Source organism: Quercus suber, unplaced genomic scaffold, assembly GCF_002906115.3.
Source record: "Quercus suber isolate HL8 unplaced genomic scaffold, Cork oak 2.0 scaffold_542, whole genome shotgun sequence".
NCBI classification, from domain to species: Eukaryota; Viridiplantae; Streptophyta; class Magnoliopsida; order Fagales; family Fagaceae; genus Quercus; species Quercus suber.
The window spans coordinates 55399-73319 of record NW_027069990.1 but is presented as its reverse complement, the minus strand read 5'-3'; the positions used below and the strand labels follow the sequence as shown (position 1 = coordinate 73319).

At 32.6% G+C, this 17921-nt stretch overlaps 1 protein-coding gene across 1 annotated transcript; it reads right to left on the bottom strand.

Annotated features, from left to right (window-relative positions):
- Nucleotides 1-7: 7 nt before the first annotated feature.
- On the bottom strand, nt 8-10986 carry LOC111988309 (potassium channel AKT1). Its single transcript, XM_065764114.1, has 12 exons — nt 10429-10986; nt 9831-10199; nt 9276-9333; nt 8865-9182; nt 8096-8341; nt 7565-7663; nt 7423-7455; nt 7126-7311; nt 3911-4105; nt 3741-3816; nt 1611-2192; nt 8-753 (listed from the first exon to the last, which is right to left on the bottom strand). The coding sequence occupies exons 1-12, from the start codon at nt 10677-10679 to the stop codon at nt 470-472; spliced, it is 2697 nt and encodes an 898-aa protein (XP_065620186.1). The 5' UTR covers nt 10680-10986; the 3' UTR covers nt 8-469.
- Between the last annotated feature and the right edge of the window lie 6935 nt (nt 10987-17921).

Sequence of the window (17921 nt, the reverse complement as noted above, 5' to 3'; positions counted from 1 at the left end):
AACGGAGTGAAGAAAAAAAGGAAATCATTCAATTTTAAGCCTAATCCATCTCTCCTGATGGCACAGAACACGCAATCAGGGAGATTATTAGACAAGGAACCTCAAAAAGAATTACAGAAGAAGCCCCAGTTGGCAAGGCAATGGGCTGACTAGTTCCAAGTTCCAATTCCTAATCCAAAACAAAAATGAATTTGCACAACAAACTTCTTCTTTGTAATCGTCTCTGTCACCTCCAAGTTCTTTCCATACAGTTCATTCACATTCTCTAGCAGAAAAGAAGTTTTGTGTTTGAGTGTGTGTGTTCTTCTTTTGTGTGTGTTAGTATATACATATTTCTTATGATATCACTCTTAATATCTATCCCAAAAGCTCAAAATGCTCATGCGGTATTGTGGAACCACTTTTTATAAGTCCAGTTGCCGGTATCACCCTTAAAGGCTTAACACAACAGAAAAAAAGTCTGGCTTTTTCAACTGCCAATTCCGTCATCACTAACAAGAACAAGATGATCACCATCTCTAATAATTTCTATATCTTCAACTTGAGATCCTTCTTTTGTTAAAACTTTGTTTGGTAAGAACCCAAATTTTTTGGCACCAATATCAAGTAGTTCTTGAAGTGAATCAGGCAGAAGCACAAGCTTTCCAGCAACTTCACCTTTCTCGGGGCAACTAAGAGTCACCCTAGCCGGGTAGCTGCTCACACTCTGAGTACTACAAAAACTGCCTCCTGATGGGATAGGGTCTCCTCCACCTGCATTTTTTTAAAGATTTTGACTAAAAGTCAGTAAAAGTGTGATTACTAAAATCGAAAGTTAAGTTTTTCCAATATACTAATTATCAGAAACATCAACTGCAGGTGTTCAAGGATAAGAAATGAACTGCTAGGGCTAAGAAATGCCCTCTAGTTCCCCAAGCTGAGTAGGACTACATTCATACAGTAAGCCTTGGATAAAAATCTAGCACATGCATGTGACACTACAGAAAAAAGTGAAATTGCACTTTTTTTTTTCTTTTCTTGTTGGGAAGGGGAGGGGGGAGTTGGATTTGAACCCGCGACATGGGAATTGAAATGTAAAGGGTGCAGGAAAATGTGCCATTCGGACTACAAGCCTGTTCTATAGAAGTGCATTCTTAAGGATATGGTTATTGATTACTATTATTGCTTGACCAAAAAAAAATAATAATAATAATTGAGTATGCTGAAATTGAATCAGAAATCAAACAAAATGACTATTTTGTATCTTTGTAAATCAAGTTTGACTCAGTTCATTTTACTGTAAAGTGCATCATTTAGTTATTGCTATTAAATAAAATTTTAAAAAAAACAAAAAAAAAACAAAAAACTAGAAGGCATTCTGATACATTCTCTATTGATTAATTACCAAAAATGGAAAAATTTTAATTGACACAGTTTATACTTGTAATTTCAAGCATGCAATTCTTCTTTCCTCATCGCTTTTTAGTTTTGCATATAATCTTGACATGTTCACAGCTGCCTAACTTAATCACACCAATGTATGACTGCCAAATCATCAAAATTTGGAAGTTGAATAAAAATTTACGAGGTATCTTAAAAAGAATATATGCAAAATAGAGATGCATGCTCACCAGCGTTAGCAGCTGACATGACCCCAATAAGTGAATTGTGAAAATTGTTAGGCCTTCGCCTTGGACGATTTTCTGACCATCTCACTTCCCGGGGAGGTGGAGTGCTTTCATGGTGATATGGGGGCATCATGGGCTCACTCTGGTACTTACTAGGGAATGACACATTTGGCTTCATTCTAAGCGGGATAGTTGGTGGTTTCTTGACCTCCTCTGGCTTGGTCTGGAATAAGTCCTTTATGTCTTCATGACCTTGATGATCTGCCAAAGCCCTAGGGGTCCATCCATTGAAATCCAACTTATCAATTTCAGCTCCTTGGTCCAACAGGAACTTAACTATTTCAGTATTTCCTTCACATACTGCCGCATGAAGGGCTGTACTCCCATTGCTCTTTGGCACTGTTACGTCCCCACGATATTTGACAATGTCCTTGAGCAATTCTAAGTTGTTTTGTTCCGCAGCAGTGCATGCAAAAAGACCCACATCACCAGAAGATATCTCTGCCCTGTTGTCCATGAGAATTTTAATCAAGGATTCATGCCCCCCCAACATTGCTTCCCATAAGGGAACATTTCCTTCTGAATCTGCAAAGAGAGCAGTTAACAATTAAAGCCAATTTATGAAGCAAATAGGCAATGTTTGCATTGATATGAACTCAACTCAATTAGACCTTGCTTCCATGTAATTAATTGAAGTCAGCTACAGGTATTCTTTTGTCTAGGTTCTACATTCATCCATATTCTGTATAAAGATCAGCTAATAACATCACTCACTCAAATTATTAATAGTAAAATTAAGTTTAGGCTCGCTTCTAAATTGGTCTCTTCACCATGAAAACTTTTAATTTATATTCTTGAGTATTACAACACATCAATGTGCCCTTCCCATCAACATCCAATAGAATTTTTCCGTTAACTCACCCAAAAACAATGTCGTTTTGAATAGAGAGAGAGAGAGAGAGAAATTTGTTGTTGAGCAGGTTAATAGTGAAAATGTGACGGACTATATCCAAAGGGGCACATTGACATCATTGTAATAGTTGATGGTGTTAATTGAAAGTTCCAACAGTTGAAGGACCAATTTAAAAATAAACCCTAAACTTGAAGGTGTACGTGCATTTTAGTCTAAACTTAACCATGTTAAAGACCTTGATTATGGCTTTAAATAAGCTGAACCGAATGGAGTATTAAAAGTCTAGAATTAATTTTAATTTTGAGCACAAAGCAGAGTTTGAACTTATCACTGAGTAAGATGGCATGTTTAAGTTTGATTCATTTTCGTTTATAAGCTATTTGATTAACTTATTATATTTCCATATATAGTAAATACCACGGCTAAAATATTTTACTATTTCAAAAATCTAAACTAATTATTAATAACTAAAATTATAATTGAAATTATAATGTTAATTATATAGAATGATTTTTTTATGAACTTACAATAATTAGATTCACTGTCTTGTATATTATATAATTTTTACTATGAAATGAACTATTTATTTTATCAATAATATACATAATAATTTGATATCTTAAGAACTTATATACAACTTTTTCTACAATCCAATTTCAAGTCAATATAAATATGTTTGAAAAATAAATCAGATGCAACCTGGTTAACAAACCTCCATCCATGACACAATATTAAAAACTTAGCGAGGGTACATGTTATGTACAATTTTCAAAACATGCATTTTTCTTTTAAAAGACTAACTAGTGAAACTTATAAATGTGCCAAAAGGACAGCATCTAAATGCTTTGAACAATATGCATAAAATAAAAGAGAGGGGAAAAAAAAAAACATAGATTCAGGTTTCTATTTATAGCCACTTCCAAGTGTGCTCAAATGGGAATTTGCCTGTTATACTCTTGCTAGAGCAAAAGTCACCCCTGTAAGAAACAGAGAAATCTGTGCTTCTCCAACAAATACAAATTAAAACAGAATTCTGGCCTTCCCAATTTCCAAAATAAATATTAACAAAGTATAACATCATCTAACCTAGAAAGAACTAAGAGGTAATTTACAATTAAAGATAAGAAGAGCTGTGGAGACTGCAGCAGAAGATAAAGGGATACAAAAAGTTCACACAATAGTGTTGATGGATTCATATTTCGTCATGCAATAAAAATTACCTGTGATGTTAGGATCTGCTCCATACTCTAGAAGTAGAACTACACAATGCTCACTTCCTTTAGATGCCGCAATATGCTGTTGCAACAAAAAGCAAAGTAACCTCAGAGTCTCTAATTCAAATATTATCTCTAGCAGAAAATATGTGTATCAAAAAAGATTATTTGCACACCAGTGCCGTCCGTCCATCATCATCCACTTCATTTGGATCTGAACCACGCTTCAGCAACTGATGCAACAATAAATCATCATCTCTATTTGCTGCAAAGCATAAACTAAGGGGCAAATCCATTCTGCCCCGAGCCAGCATGTTCTCTGTATCTGTCAGAACTTCTTCCATAAATGGATTCCGTATATCTTTCAAATGCTGCATCAATGACAAATTAGTCTATGAATAAGACATATATTCCTCTACTTGAACCATATACCTATAATTTATTTAGACATAAATTATTTTATATATTTTTTGTGACTAAATCTTAGAATATAGCTGTTCTTTATTGTTAAAAACAAATTATTACAATGTTATGTGCTATAAGTAACCAAGTACGTGCATAATAGGAGGAACAACGTGTCCAACTCAACCCAATTCCAATAAATAATATGCTGTAAACATTTAACATTTTTTTTTTTTTTTTGAGATAGTTTCAACATTTAACTTCATAACAAAGAACTACAACTACAATATAACTACAAAGTGTTGACTTTTTGATATCTATGAGTAAACTTACCCCTGATTTTCTGCTTAAATTTTAGTTTGATAGAGATGTTTTTGTGATTGAGAACTGGTCAACCAATCAAGTAGTGCAAAGGGCACTAAGAAGGATGGGCCGTATGCACTTGTTAGAGATTCGAAAAATGGTTTGTGTGGAGGAGAATTTGCGAATGTTGAATTCACTTGGTATTTAGCCAACCTTGAGAATCACGAACAATCTGCCTACCCCTAAATGCCACAAAATGGTTCTACAGAACGCAAGTATCGAAACATCACAGAACTAGGACTCACAATGATGTTCCATGCACACCTACCATCAAAATTCTGCACTAAGTAATCAATCGCCTACCCTATCCAAAACTTGGTATGGACTCTCCATTTCAAAGACTCTATGGCAAACAACCTAACTACTCATCATGGCGTGTGTTAGGTTACAAATGCTTCCCCTATCTTGGGGATTACAGAAATAACAAACTGGAGCCCAAGTCTCTCCCATGTGCCTTCATTGGTCACAGTATAGAACAAAAAGGTTACAAATGCTACTATCCACCTAGAGGATGCATCTACATTCTAACCATGTTGTGTTTGATAAAACGACCTTGCCATTTTTTGCACCGACACGACTGTATGGCAATAATAAAATTGATGGGGAGCTCATTACATTCACAGATTGGGAGGCAACCTCAATCAACAAAACTATTGCCTTCTGCCTCCCTTATTTCAGGATTCGTACCCGCCACAAATATTACACCAAGTCGCTCACCAACAGTTGACACACCTCCTACCATGACAACTCCAAGGTAACTTAATTTTCATGTAGCAAGGGTTACTCATGATATACCTATTGTACCAAAATCCATCATCTTTGCCAAATGTCAGCCTAGATGGGTTGCTGCTATGGATGAAAAAGGTTGCTGCCCTAAATGCAAATCTGGACCTCAAGGCACTAGCACATCACCCTGACATGAATGCCATTGGGTGTATATGGGTTTACAAAGCAAAATTGAAACAAGATGGCTCCTTGGAACGTATCAAAGCTCAGTTGGTAGCTAAGAGGTTTAGCCAAGTTGATGGTATCGATTTTTTAGAAACATTTCTCCCTGAACTGGAAGTTGTCAAAGGCAGGGATATCCAGCATTCGTCTTGTCCTCAACTTGCATCAACTGGTTCATCTCTCAGTTGGGACATGAGTTCTCCATCAAGGTCTTGTGTTTTCTTCATCACTTTCTAGGCGTTACCCAACATAGCCTGTTTTTATGTCAAACCAGTATGCTGAGGATATCTTAGAACCTGCTTCCATGCAGATGTGCAAACCCATTATTACTCCAATGCCTGAGAAAGGCAGACATTTCCCATCTACTGATGAGCCTTATCCTGATCCTTCTCGTTATCAAATCCTTGTGGGAGCACTTCAATACCCCAAGTTCACTGGACCTGATCTATCCTATGGTGCCAACTTAGCTTTCTATTCATTCATGACCCTATAGTGGCTCACTACAAGATAGTTAAGTGCATACTGTGCTAATGTCTCTGGCATTACTTGGGATCACCATCCTAGCCTCAAGCACACTTGATCTGTATGGCTTCTATGATATGAATTGGTTTGGGTGCCCTACCACTAGGAGATAAAAATAAATAAATAAATAAAAAACTCTCTGTACTTTCTTAGGCAGCAACTGTATCTCATGGAGTGCCAAGAAGTACTCCATAGTAGCATGATCAAGTGCAGAAGCCAAATACTGATCCATGGCCTCCACTATTGCAGAACTTCTTTCGCTATGATTCATTCTTTGCAACCTTGGTATCCCTCTTTCACATTCCCTAATCATACATTGTGATAATCTCAATGCCTTACAAATGATTATCAATCCTGTCTTCCATGGTCACACAAAGCATGTTGAATTAGATTATCACTTTGGTCGTGAAAGTGGCTCTTGGTGCCCTTGAAACATGATACGTCCTTTCCAAACTCCAAAGCAGACATATTCACAAAGCCTCTGTCCAGGGTTTTATTTTGTGAATTTACGTACCAAACTAGGCCTTATCCTTGATCCTTGACCCCGTTTGAGGGGGAGTGAAAACATAGAAGACATATCTGTTGCAAATCCCATATCTGCCACAGATATCTATAACAAATACCACATGTGATGCAGATTCTCCTCAACTCTTGGCAATGCACAAATGAAACCCTCCATGACTCTTGCTCATGATTTTTGGTTTAGCAGCTATTATCCTCAGTAATAGCTACCACAACATGTGCCTAAATTAGTGCTTAGATTACTCCATAATTTACAATACTGCTCATGCACCTATTCACAATGCAGTCATAGTGCATTGTAAATAACCCACTGTTTGGCTTGTAATCCATCTATAAATGCAATATACAATGTTCTCTCTACCTTACCTTGAGATAAAGTTCCTCAATTTGTCTTTAGAAATTTCAAAAAATGATCAATATTATAAAAAGATTATTTTCATACAAACTAAAATCATGGGAAAAAAATAAAGATTTCTGAAGAGATAAAGAAAATCTTAATAAATAAAATGAGCCAAAGATTACAACTGAAATAATCGGGAGGGGGGGTGGGGGTTTTTATTTTTTTTATTATTTTTTCTCAGAGAGAGAGAGAGAGAAGGAAAGGGAAGTTACTAGTGGAACAACTTTTACAGACCTGAAGAAGATTGTTCATGATTATTGTCCCATCTCCAACATGTGCCTGAACAATATTTAAAAAAGCAGCACGGTTCAAACGCAGCAGCTGACATAATCGTTTGGTCCGAACTGTAAATAGTTGAGGCCTGTAACAGAGCATGCCTATCTCACCAACAATATCTCCTGTCTTAGCCTCACCAACAGTCTGTAATCATCCATTTCAAAGAGCATATTCAGCTCCTAGCACCCCAGTGAAGAGCAATAGTGAAAAGAATATATATAAAAAAAAAAAAAAAAATTCTATTATTATACTTACCTGCTCTAATCCATTCTTTTGCACAATTAATTCCTGAGAGAAAGAAAATTTAATGACAAAGTCAACTGAAGGATAGAGAAAGGAAAAACTTTTAGCAATTCCACAATGCATGTAGAACAATAATTCATTAAAAAGTTCTTACCACAGCACCAGTAACCAGTAAATAAAAGTCTGTGGGTGCTTCATTCTGCAAAATTACATCTTCCTTGGGAGGAAAATATTCAGCCTTCATCTCAGAGACCTTCAATAGGAAAGTTCAAAAAGATGGATGTAAAACAAGTGTGAAAATTATAAAAGCGACCTGTTGGCTGTAGGTGTTTGGATATGCATGCTTTAAAGTCTTGAAGCAAGATATTGTTTTCTTGTTAAATCTGAAAACATTAAGAGGAAAAAGAAAAAAAGAGTTCAGTTTTATCTTCTTAATGCTGTTTAATTCACAACAGCCATTTTTTGCATCATAAAGACACCATACAAAACTCATGTTTCTCAACCTTCAGCTCCAACAAACATAAAATTCCATGATCTTTTTCTTAATTTTATATGCAAAAATGAAGACCCTAAAAAAACTATTAACACTCGTTTTCCATCTAACAGAGGAAACACAGGGAAAGGCCTATTGATGCTCCAGCCAAATACAACCAAGGATTATGAAATAAAGTTAAAAGAGTATTACCAGTTGGAAAAGTAAGTCATGTGATACCCCACGGAACAAGTAGAGATTGTCAACAAGTGGATAGAAGAGAAAGTGTGAGATACTAGATTGAATGGCTTTAGGAAGGGAATCAAGAATCTCTTGCTGATGCAGCCCTTCTGAATTAGTTCTGTACTTCAAACACAAATTATCAATCATCTGCTCTTGTAGGCGAATAGGTAGGTGGTTCCTTTGTGCAAAACTCGAGGCTGCTTGAATAGTGTCTCTCTGGAATTGCATGTAATTTGTAAATAAGACCAAGAAAACAAACAAAATGAAAAATTCGAAAGTGCTCAAGTATGGATAGTCAAGTAATTGAAAAGTCCAAAAGAGTGACTTAATTTCATTATATGAGAAGCGCATAATGCTCTGGAAATTCAAAACAAACTTATATACCCCTCCTAGTGTCACAATCAAAGTTACAAGACAATGCAATAGAAACTAGAAAGTAGAAGCAGCAGATATAATGATATAAACAATTTGTCTATGGTATTTATTGGAATTTTTGAATGTCATCAAGTAGCTTTAATTTGTAAATCAAAGATGGGTACTATTCAGTTTCTAGATGAAGACAGAAGCTGACCACATACACATTTAAGGTAATCAAGAGAATCGCTTGTCTTATTTAAGCACATCCCAGAAATCCAAATTTATGACAAACACCATCCAGAAAGGAAGTCCAAGCTCCTAGGAAAAATGGCATGCAAATGAAGGGAATGCTCAAATAAGTATTAAGACAGCATTTACTCACAAATTTCCTTGTTCGACTGGTCCCATGGACAACCAAGTTTGTCATATTTCCAATTAAATATGATGTTAGACCAAGGTTAAAGAGCATGTAGAAGATGTCAAATACCATCTCCTTGGTATTTGTGGCATGCAAATCTCCATAGCCTGTGGTTGAAAGAGTGGTTATGGACCAGTAAATTGAGGTCACATATCGAATCCATATACTCTGGTCATGAAAGTTGTCCAGAGAAAGTGCTATCCATGTATGACTTGGGTTTGAATTACGTGCAGCAATGAGATAGAAGCAGCAGGCAGCAGCATGAACCGCGAAGAGAGTAACCTACAAGGCATCACAAGCATGATAAGATGCATCAGTATTGAAAAGTATCCACTCTTTAATGACAATTACAAATTTTTATTGACAGATACTCACAAATATAAGTTTTGAGCATCGAACCCAAAAGTAGTTGAAGTTCCTGTCTTTTTCCAATCTGAAATGACAAAAGAAAAGTAGAATTTCATGATAAATGACTGTGAATACAAAATTTGGGGAAGACAAAGAAGGGAAAGAAATTTATAATAATGACATGAGCTAATTGTTTTTCTTTTTGGAAAAGAGGTGAAGACAAAATTGTTTCAACTTATGTTATGATTTGCTGGCATTGCTTTGCACTGGCGATACATAATACGTAAGATAACAGGAAATGTATTCCAAGAGCAACTTCAGACAAACTAAATGCATAGATACATAATTATGAAGGAAGTTGTGTCTGATCTTATTAGCCATCATGGAATTTGTTCTCAAAGGAAACGAACAATGCTGTATCCTCCTTACATTTAACAAAATGAGATGAAATAAATTATACTAATCTTTTAAGAAGTTAGTGCATTAGAAACATTATTACAATATATATATATATTCATATTGAAATTGATTGCAAATGAAAACAGCTAAAACAGATTGAATAATAAATATGAGCTTATTTACCTGGAAAACATTTTGCTGACTCTACGGAGACGCCATAGGCGGAGCAAATTGAAGTAACCATATGCCTGAAGAGAAGGGGGCAATATACTCCGAGCAAGTTCATAAGGAATTGTAGAGATGACATCAAACAGCAACCATGTCCTTGTGTACCTCCATGCAATCTGCTTTGGGTCGTCGACGAGAAGATAAGATGTTTTGTCAAGGTATGCAACAAAGAAGGTCAATACAATGTCAATGGCGAAAAACCCATTCACAACATTATCGGTTATAGCCAGAGGTCCCTTTATTTTTCGCTCAAGGAATCCAAATTCAAATGGAGATACCCAAGCCGTGTAGAACACTAGCAACACCAGATATGTCTCCCAAAGCCTGCAATATTTAAATCATCAAACAAACAAACAAACATGACGTGAAATATAACTTATATTCAATAAAAACACACATATGATATGGGGCGGGCATTGGTACGATGGCAGGTGCCTTCCACCTAAAGCAACAGGTCGTAATAAGACTGTTTACCAATCACCTCTCTTCCAGAGCCCGCGAAAGCGGAATCTTATATGATATGATGATTCTAATAAAAGAGAGGAGAATGAACCTGTAGTGGGGATCAAAGGGTGAGATGATGAAGCGGCGGAGTTTGACACGACGGGTGGTGCGGGCGATGTTGCCAAGAGGAGGGAGAATACCGGCATTGAGGCTGTAATGGCTGATATCAACCTCTCTGGGAGTGGGAACTGGCTGATCCTCTGCCTCTGCTATGCTATCTCTTCCTTGTTCCATCACGCAAATTGATGGTCCTAACGCCCCGTCAAACTTCTTCCTATGTATCAGCGTCCACATTTTCATCAATGTTCATGTATTGAATCCTCTTTGTGATGCTTAATTCTACCTCCCTCTTCCTCTCTCTCTGTCTCTGTCTCTCTCTCTCTCTCTCTTTCTCGCTCCAATCACATTGCCATTTGTTGTGTTGCAACAATAAACATCAAGTCTATTTTAACTGTTTTTCTCTCTCTCTCTCTCTCTCTCTTTCTTTCTCTCCCTCCAGAGTCCTTTTTTCGTACTTAAACATTGTTTTACACTCCCGGAAGGGAACGAGAACTTCTAGTACCGCGTAAAATTCTATAACTTTTGCTACGATTATTTTACATAACAAATTATAATTAGCGTAATTTTCATATAAATCTATTACTCTTTCTCTTTCTCTTTCTCCTCTAATAGTTATGGTATTTTATGCGGCTTTAAAATTTTTAAAAAAAGGGTATGGGTTAGGCTTTTTTCTTTCTTTTTTTAAATGTCTTTTTTTTTTTAAATAAAAGATTAGAAGATAAAGGCCTTTAAAAAAAAAAAAGACAAAAGGTCTGGTTTCTGATTTGTGGTTTAAGAAATCATACTCATTTATTTCACTTTTTTAATTGAGAAGATCATTTATTTTCACTTGAGATAAAGGAGCCAATTCAAGTTGAAAGATAAAAGGCATGTTTGTGTTTTAACTTTTATAAGAAATCGTCCTTTTTACTATATTAATTAGATTTTTTAAGAATTATTTTTTTAGAAACTTTTATTAATTAGATAGATTAGACATATAAATATAACCGTGTATAAAGTCGAATGATAAAAGTATGTTTTGTGTTTAGAAATCATCTTCTTATTTTTTTTTTTCACTTGAAATAAATAAAATTTATTTAATAGATTTAATTGTGTATAAAATGTTACACTTACACCATGCGATACACGGAAAAGTATTGAGTACAATATATAATTTAATCTTGGTTTATTTTACTAAAACACCAAAATTGAATTTGTAAAATATAATCATATAGCTAAAACATTAGTTAACAGCTGTATGTTTCAAACATTTATTAAACTATATATATTATTAAGGGTGGATTTCTATTCACATATCGGGTTTGTGTCATGTCAACTCATAAGTATCCGACTGTATGAGTCAACACTAACCCGACATGTTTATTAAACGGGTTAAGGTTTCTCAACCCTAACACGACCCATTTATTAAACGGGTCAGTTTTATCGACCAGTTTATCAAATTTTATCAAAATTAAAAGAAAAACTATGAAAAATAAATCCAAACCCAAGTTTTGAAGGCAAAAGAAAAGAGGACATGTGGCGGACGGTGGGAGTGTGTTATTGTATTTGGCTAGAAGTGAACATACAACCATGTTGATTACCACATAACTATACATTGCAGAACAATACGAATTGCAAAACACAAACTTAAAAAACTCATCAAATATTAAAACATGAAAACATACTAAATAAAGAATAAATGCATCAACAATATAAAAGACTATAAATAAATTTATAGAGTTTATCTAAAAAAACCAAATAGTCATCATCAGAACAACCAAACATCCTTAAAAAACAACAATTCCATTCAAACTATAAAAAGAAACTACCTTTAGAAATTGCAGTAGACGAAGAAGAAGTAACAGCGAGAGCCATTTGGATTTTGAGAAATTTTCTCAAACAAACTTCGTTTAAGGATTTGGGTTTGTGGGTTTTAGATTTTTTTTGTTTCGATTTAAGTTCTAAAATTTCAGTGTGTGGTGGTGAATAATTAATTCGGATTAAATAAGGAACCAAGGGGGAAAAAGGCGTGTTTCAGTTTGCTTATGTGATCTAAATTACTCTTGCAGAAGCCGTGTAATTATGGGTTTGAAAATTTGTAAACTTGAGTCGTAAACGTGAGTACTCACGTTTAGGAAGAGAAGGGTCCTAAACGTATTTGGTTGTTTGAAATTTGAAGTATTAGATTAGGCTAATTAGCTCCTTGTTTTGAGGCAAACAATTAACGAACAAATAAACTATAAATGGATATATTTTACAATTAAAAGGAAGGAAAAAAATAGTTAATTAAAAGAAAATTTTCATTATAACAGATAAAAAAGGGCTATATGATGATTCAAATATCCATTAGCACAAAAAAAAAAAAAAAAAAAAAAAAAAAAAAAAAAACCATTAGCATGCATAGTTTTTACTACATAACCAAAATATACATCATATCATATATTTATCTCATATATTATCGTATATTATATACTATATAATAAAAGTTGAGTCCTAAGAGCGGTATTGTTGCCATATGTATGTCCTAGCTAATTATCACATGAAATGCAACTTTTACTATTAGTAGTAACTAGTGATAGTAAAAGTTGTTATCAGGAAAAAAAAACAAAAAAACAAAAAAACAAAAACAAAAACAAAACAAAACAAAAACTAGTTTAAAACCTCCGGCACAACAAACACACACACATCATTTACTTACAGAAGTTGCTACCTAATAAGTAACGAACTATTCATAATGTTATGTAAATTGTTAATAAATTTTAATTATTTTTAGCTAGAAAAACAAATGACATTAGAAAGGAAAAAAAAAAAAAATCAAACTCTCTTTTCTTCTAATTTTAGATATAGAATTAGATATATAATTGAGTTTTTATTGTTTATTTATATTGGACTTCTAGTATTTTGCATTTAGTTAATTCACTTGACATAAAATTATTAAAAATTAGATGAGACACATAACACAAAATTATAGCTCAGATTTAGAATCTAATTGAATTTTTCCTCAACTTTGGCTTTAAATATATATATATATATATATGTGGGTGCATTTTTTGCTTTAAAGCCAAGGACTAGACCGGCTGGAGCCTTAGGCATTTTTGCTTGTCCCACATTGGAAAGATCTCTTCCCTCTTTCTACCTTATAAGGGATGAGCCAATGGTATTAGAGTACCGTTTTTACTTGTCCCACTATATATATATAGGCTTGTGCATTGCACGCTTAATTTTTTTTTTAAATGTTTTTTTTATATTAATATTAAGACAAAATTTAGTTACAAAATTAGTTGTAACCTAAAACTACAATCTTACTCAATATCTTCTTATTGGAGGTGAATTTTGACAAATCCATCATTGAATTACATTTTTTTCTTATATCCTCCATACTTGCAAATTTTCTATAAAATTAAAAATCAATAGTTATGTCATCAATAAATTGACTAGATTGCAAGTTTTTTGTAGTTTAAAGTTATGGTTTTTTGTAGTTTAAAGTTATGCATAAAATATAATATTATAGATCTTATAGTAAATAATATCTTATTAGCACAAAATTTGACACGTGTATTAAGAGCGTATAGAACATGCAATCCAACGATTAAATTTTCGAAATATGTAGTAATATTAATGATATTGAGTAAGGTTGTAACCTTGCTACAATCAATTTTGTAGCTAAACTTTGTTCTTAATATTATTATTATTATTATGAAGCATGAAAACTCATAACTCATAAGTATTGATATTTTCAATATTGGATAAAAGTAATAATTTAACGAAAACATAATCATAATCAAGGGAAAAAAAATTATTTTTGCTTCCAATGGTTGCTAATCAATAAATATTATTAGTGAAACAATGAATAAAATTTTATTTATATTATTTGAGTGAATAGTATTACATAAAAGGTCCATGAAAATATTTCAATATATTAACATTATTTATGTAACACTCAAGATTTTTATATAAAACATGAGACTATACTTTTGCTTTATTAAAAAAATCTTATAACTATAATATATATTATTTTTAAAAAATATTACAATATATAAAATTTTAGTATTACAATATTTATATCATTCTTAATGTGAAGGAAAAAAAAAAGACAAAATAGTAAAATTTCTTTGATTTTATGTAAATTGTTAATAAATTTTAATTATTTTTAGCTAGAAAAACAAATGACATTAGAAAGGAAAAAAAAAAAAAATCAAACTCTCTTTTCTTCTAATTTTAGATATAGAATTAGATATATAATTGAGTTTTTATTGTTTATTTATATTGGACTTCTAGTATTTTGCATTTAGTTAATTCACTTGACATAAAATTATTAAAAATTAGATGAGACACATAACACAAAATTATAGCTCAGATTTAGAATCTAATTGAATTTTTCCTCAACTTTGGCTTTAAATATATATATATATATATATGTGGGTGCATTTTTTGCTTTAAAGCCAAGGACTAGACCGGCTGGAGCCTTAGGCATTTTTGCTTGTCCCACATTGGAAAGATCTCTTCCCTCTTTCTACCTTATAAGGGATGAGCCAATGGTATTAGAGTACCGTTTTTACTTGTCCCACTATATATATATAGGCTTGTGCATTGCACGCTTAATTTTTTTTTTAAATGTTTTTTTTATATTAATATTAAGACAAAATTTAGTTACAAAATTAGTTGTAACCTAAAACTACAATCTTACTCAATATCTTCTTATTGGAGGTGAATTTTGACAAATCCATCATTGAATTACATTTTTTTCTTATATCCTCCATACTTGCAAATTTTCTATAAAATTAAAAATCAATAGTTATGTCATCAATAAATTGACTAGATTGCAAGTTTTTTGTAGTTTAAAGTTATGGTTTTTTGTAGTTTAAAGTTATGCATAAAATATAATATTATAGATCTTATAGTAAATAATATCTTATTAGCACAAAATTTGACACGTGTATTAAGAGCGTATAGAACATGCAATCCAACGATTAAATTTTCGAAATATGTAGTAATATTAATGATATTGAGTAAGGTTGTAACCTTGCTACAATCAATTTTGTAGCTAAACTTTGTTCTTAATATTATTATTATTATTATGAAGCATGAAAACTCATAACTCATAAGTATTGATATTTTCAATATTGGATAAAAGTAATAATTTAACGAAAACATAATCATAATCAAGGGAAAAAAAATTATTTTTGCTTCCAATGGTTGCTAATCAATAAATATTATTAGTGAAACAATGAATAAAATTTTATTTATATTATTTGAGTGAATAGTATTACATAAAAGGTCCATGAAAATATTTCAATATATTAACATTATTTATGTAACACTCAAGATTTTTATATAAAACATGAGACTATACTTTTGCTTTATTAAAAAAATCTTATAACTATAATATATATTATTTTTAAAAAATATTACAATATATAAAATTTTAGTATTACAATATTTATATCATTCTTAATGTGAAGGAAAAAAAAAAAGACAAAATAGTAAAATTTCTTTGATAATAAAATACAAATTATGGAAAATGAAACATTAAAAAAAATTACTTTAAAATGTATATCGTTAAATTTATTTTATTTATTTTATTTTTTTATCATCGTGTATGTTAGTAGCAAGTTTCAAAAACAATATTTAAAACAATATATAACTATTTTTTAGGAGAATGCACTTGCATAAAATGGAAATAAAACTTCTTCTTCAAAACATGAAAGGAAATGGTTGTAGATAATTTAAGGATGAACAAAAAAAAAATTATAACCCAAATAATGGATACAAAAATGTTGATAGAACTATTAGATACTTTTATATGCACAATAAATTCTACAATCATGTAAATACTAATAAATAAAAGTTCACAACATTTTCAAATTAATATATATTTTTTTAATTTGACCTTGTGGTGGGCCCATATATGAAGTGGTAGACTATTTTAGGAATGTTATGAAATTGTTGTGAACTTTTGTTATTGATAAGCCAAAAACATATTGACCCTTTGTGATGAATTAATTGATTAATTAGCCAAGTTTATTAATTAATCAAATTAACATGCAAAGCGTGGTAACACAAACTGATAGTTCCAAAGGAATTCTGATAGATTCAAAGGAATTCTAAGGAATCAATGGGCTGGAAAATCTCCGGATGTTCTTGATCTAGTAGAGTGAGTCTTGAGAAAACAAAGAAAATCAGCAGAGAAGACCGGTGGAAGCCGGCCTTTGATTCTCCGATGGTAAAGTTAGAAAATTGAAGGAGAGAAAAGCCCTTAATACTTAACTTCTCTAAAATTCTCTACCCAAAAAAAAGTCCCCTTACCTCTGCACTGAAAGGCCTTTATATAGCGTCAGAAAACAGTTACTTCTCTTAATCGTCGTAGAGTTTGGAGGATTCAGAGGGTAACTTCCTTAACTGCCACAAAGGTCACCTCTTCGGGAACTGCGTTGAGATTCGTGTTGGGTTTTTGTATCTCATACAAAAACAGACGAGGTGAGTTGATAAAGAGCTAGACTTCGTCCTTCATTAGTGACGGACGAAGTGAATTTAAAAGGGCTAGACTAAGCACACTTCCAACCAAAAGTTGTATCGCTCGAATTGTTAGGGTTTGTGCCTAAAATCCAATTTATTGGCATGTCATGAATAATTAAGTTGTTTAATTCATGAGACCATTTATGAACTAATGGGACATTATCTTAATCCATGAGATGCATAGTATGTGATTTATGTGAAAAGTTCACAGAAAGATATAAATCACAAGTTCTTTGTAAACTCAGAATTTTAGTTCGTAGTCGGTGATGAATTGGGCTTTTTCATCTGCGAAGACTATAACATATCAACTAAGATGATTTGTCTTGATCATGGAAGTGGAGACTTCTAGTTGGTATGTTAATATGTTTTAAGAGTTAAGACATATTGACTGGACGCTGTGAGATTTTATTCTTCTAATGACTGTCAAATGAATAATAAAGCTCACGACTTCTATTTACATCAACTCTAAATCCTGAGAGAATAATGGACCTGATCATGAGATGTAGGTTGCTTTGATATATCAGGAGTGAGATCTATAAGTTATGGTCAAAACCTCAGTATGTTGGGCAACAACATTTAGTGTTGATGGACATGTATTCTCAAGATGGAATTCATAATCTCTTAACGGAGATATAAAATATTCTCTTGAGATAAGTTTAATGGGTTTGGTTATTCAGAGTGTTGGGCCCACCACTTTAGTAAAGAGTTACTAAAGTATATATTTATGGAATTGGATTTCATAAATATATGATGAATAACATAAAGGATTAAACCGGGTATTCAAGGATTAAGATGTAGTAACCTCAAAGTGACATCAATATTAATGACTTTGTATTACTACGAATATTTTAATGAAGGGGTTGAATGTATAATAAAGTCTTGGGAAATAATTTATAGATAAGGCCTAGAGTGCAATTATATTCTTATAGTGGTATTGAATATAATTAATGGTAACTTTGGACTTGTCAAGAGTTGACGGAAAAGCCC

Excerpts from the sequence above, each read along its gene's own strand:
- LOC111988309 (XM_065764114.1), bottom strand. The coding sequence starts at position 10,679 with ATGAAAATGTGGACGCTGATACATAGGAAGAAGTTTGACGGGGCGTTA. Across the intron at positions 3,817-3,910 it reads ATGATGGACGGACGGCACTG|CATATTGCGGCATCTAAAGG; the intron begins GTGTGCAAATAA and ends TTGTTGCAACAG. Across the intron at positions 2,193-3,740 it reads AGCAGATCCTAACATCACAG|ATTCAGAAGGAAATGTTCCC; the intron begins GTAATTTTTATT and ends CTCTCTTTGCAG.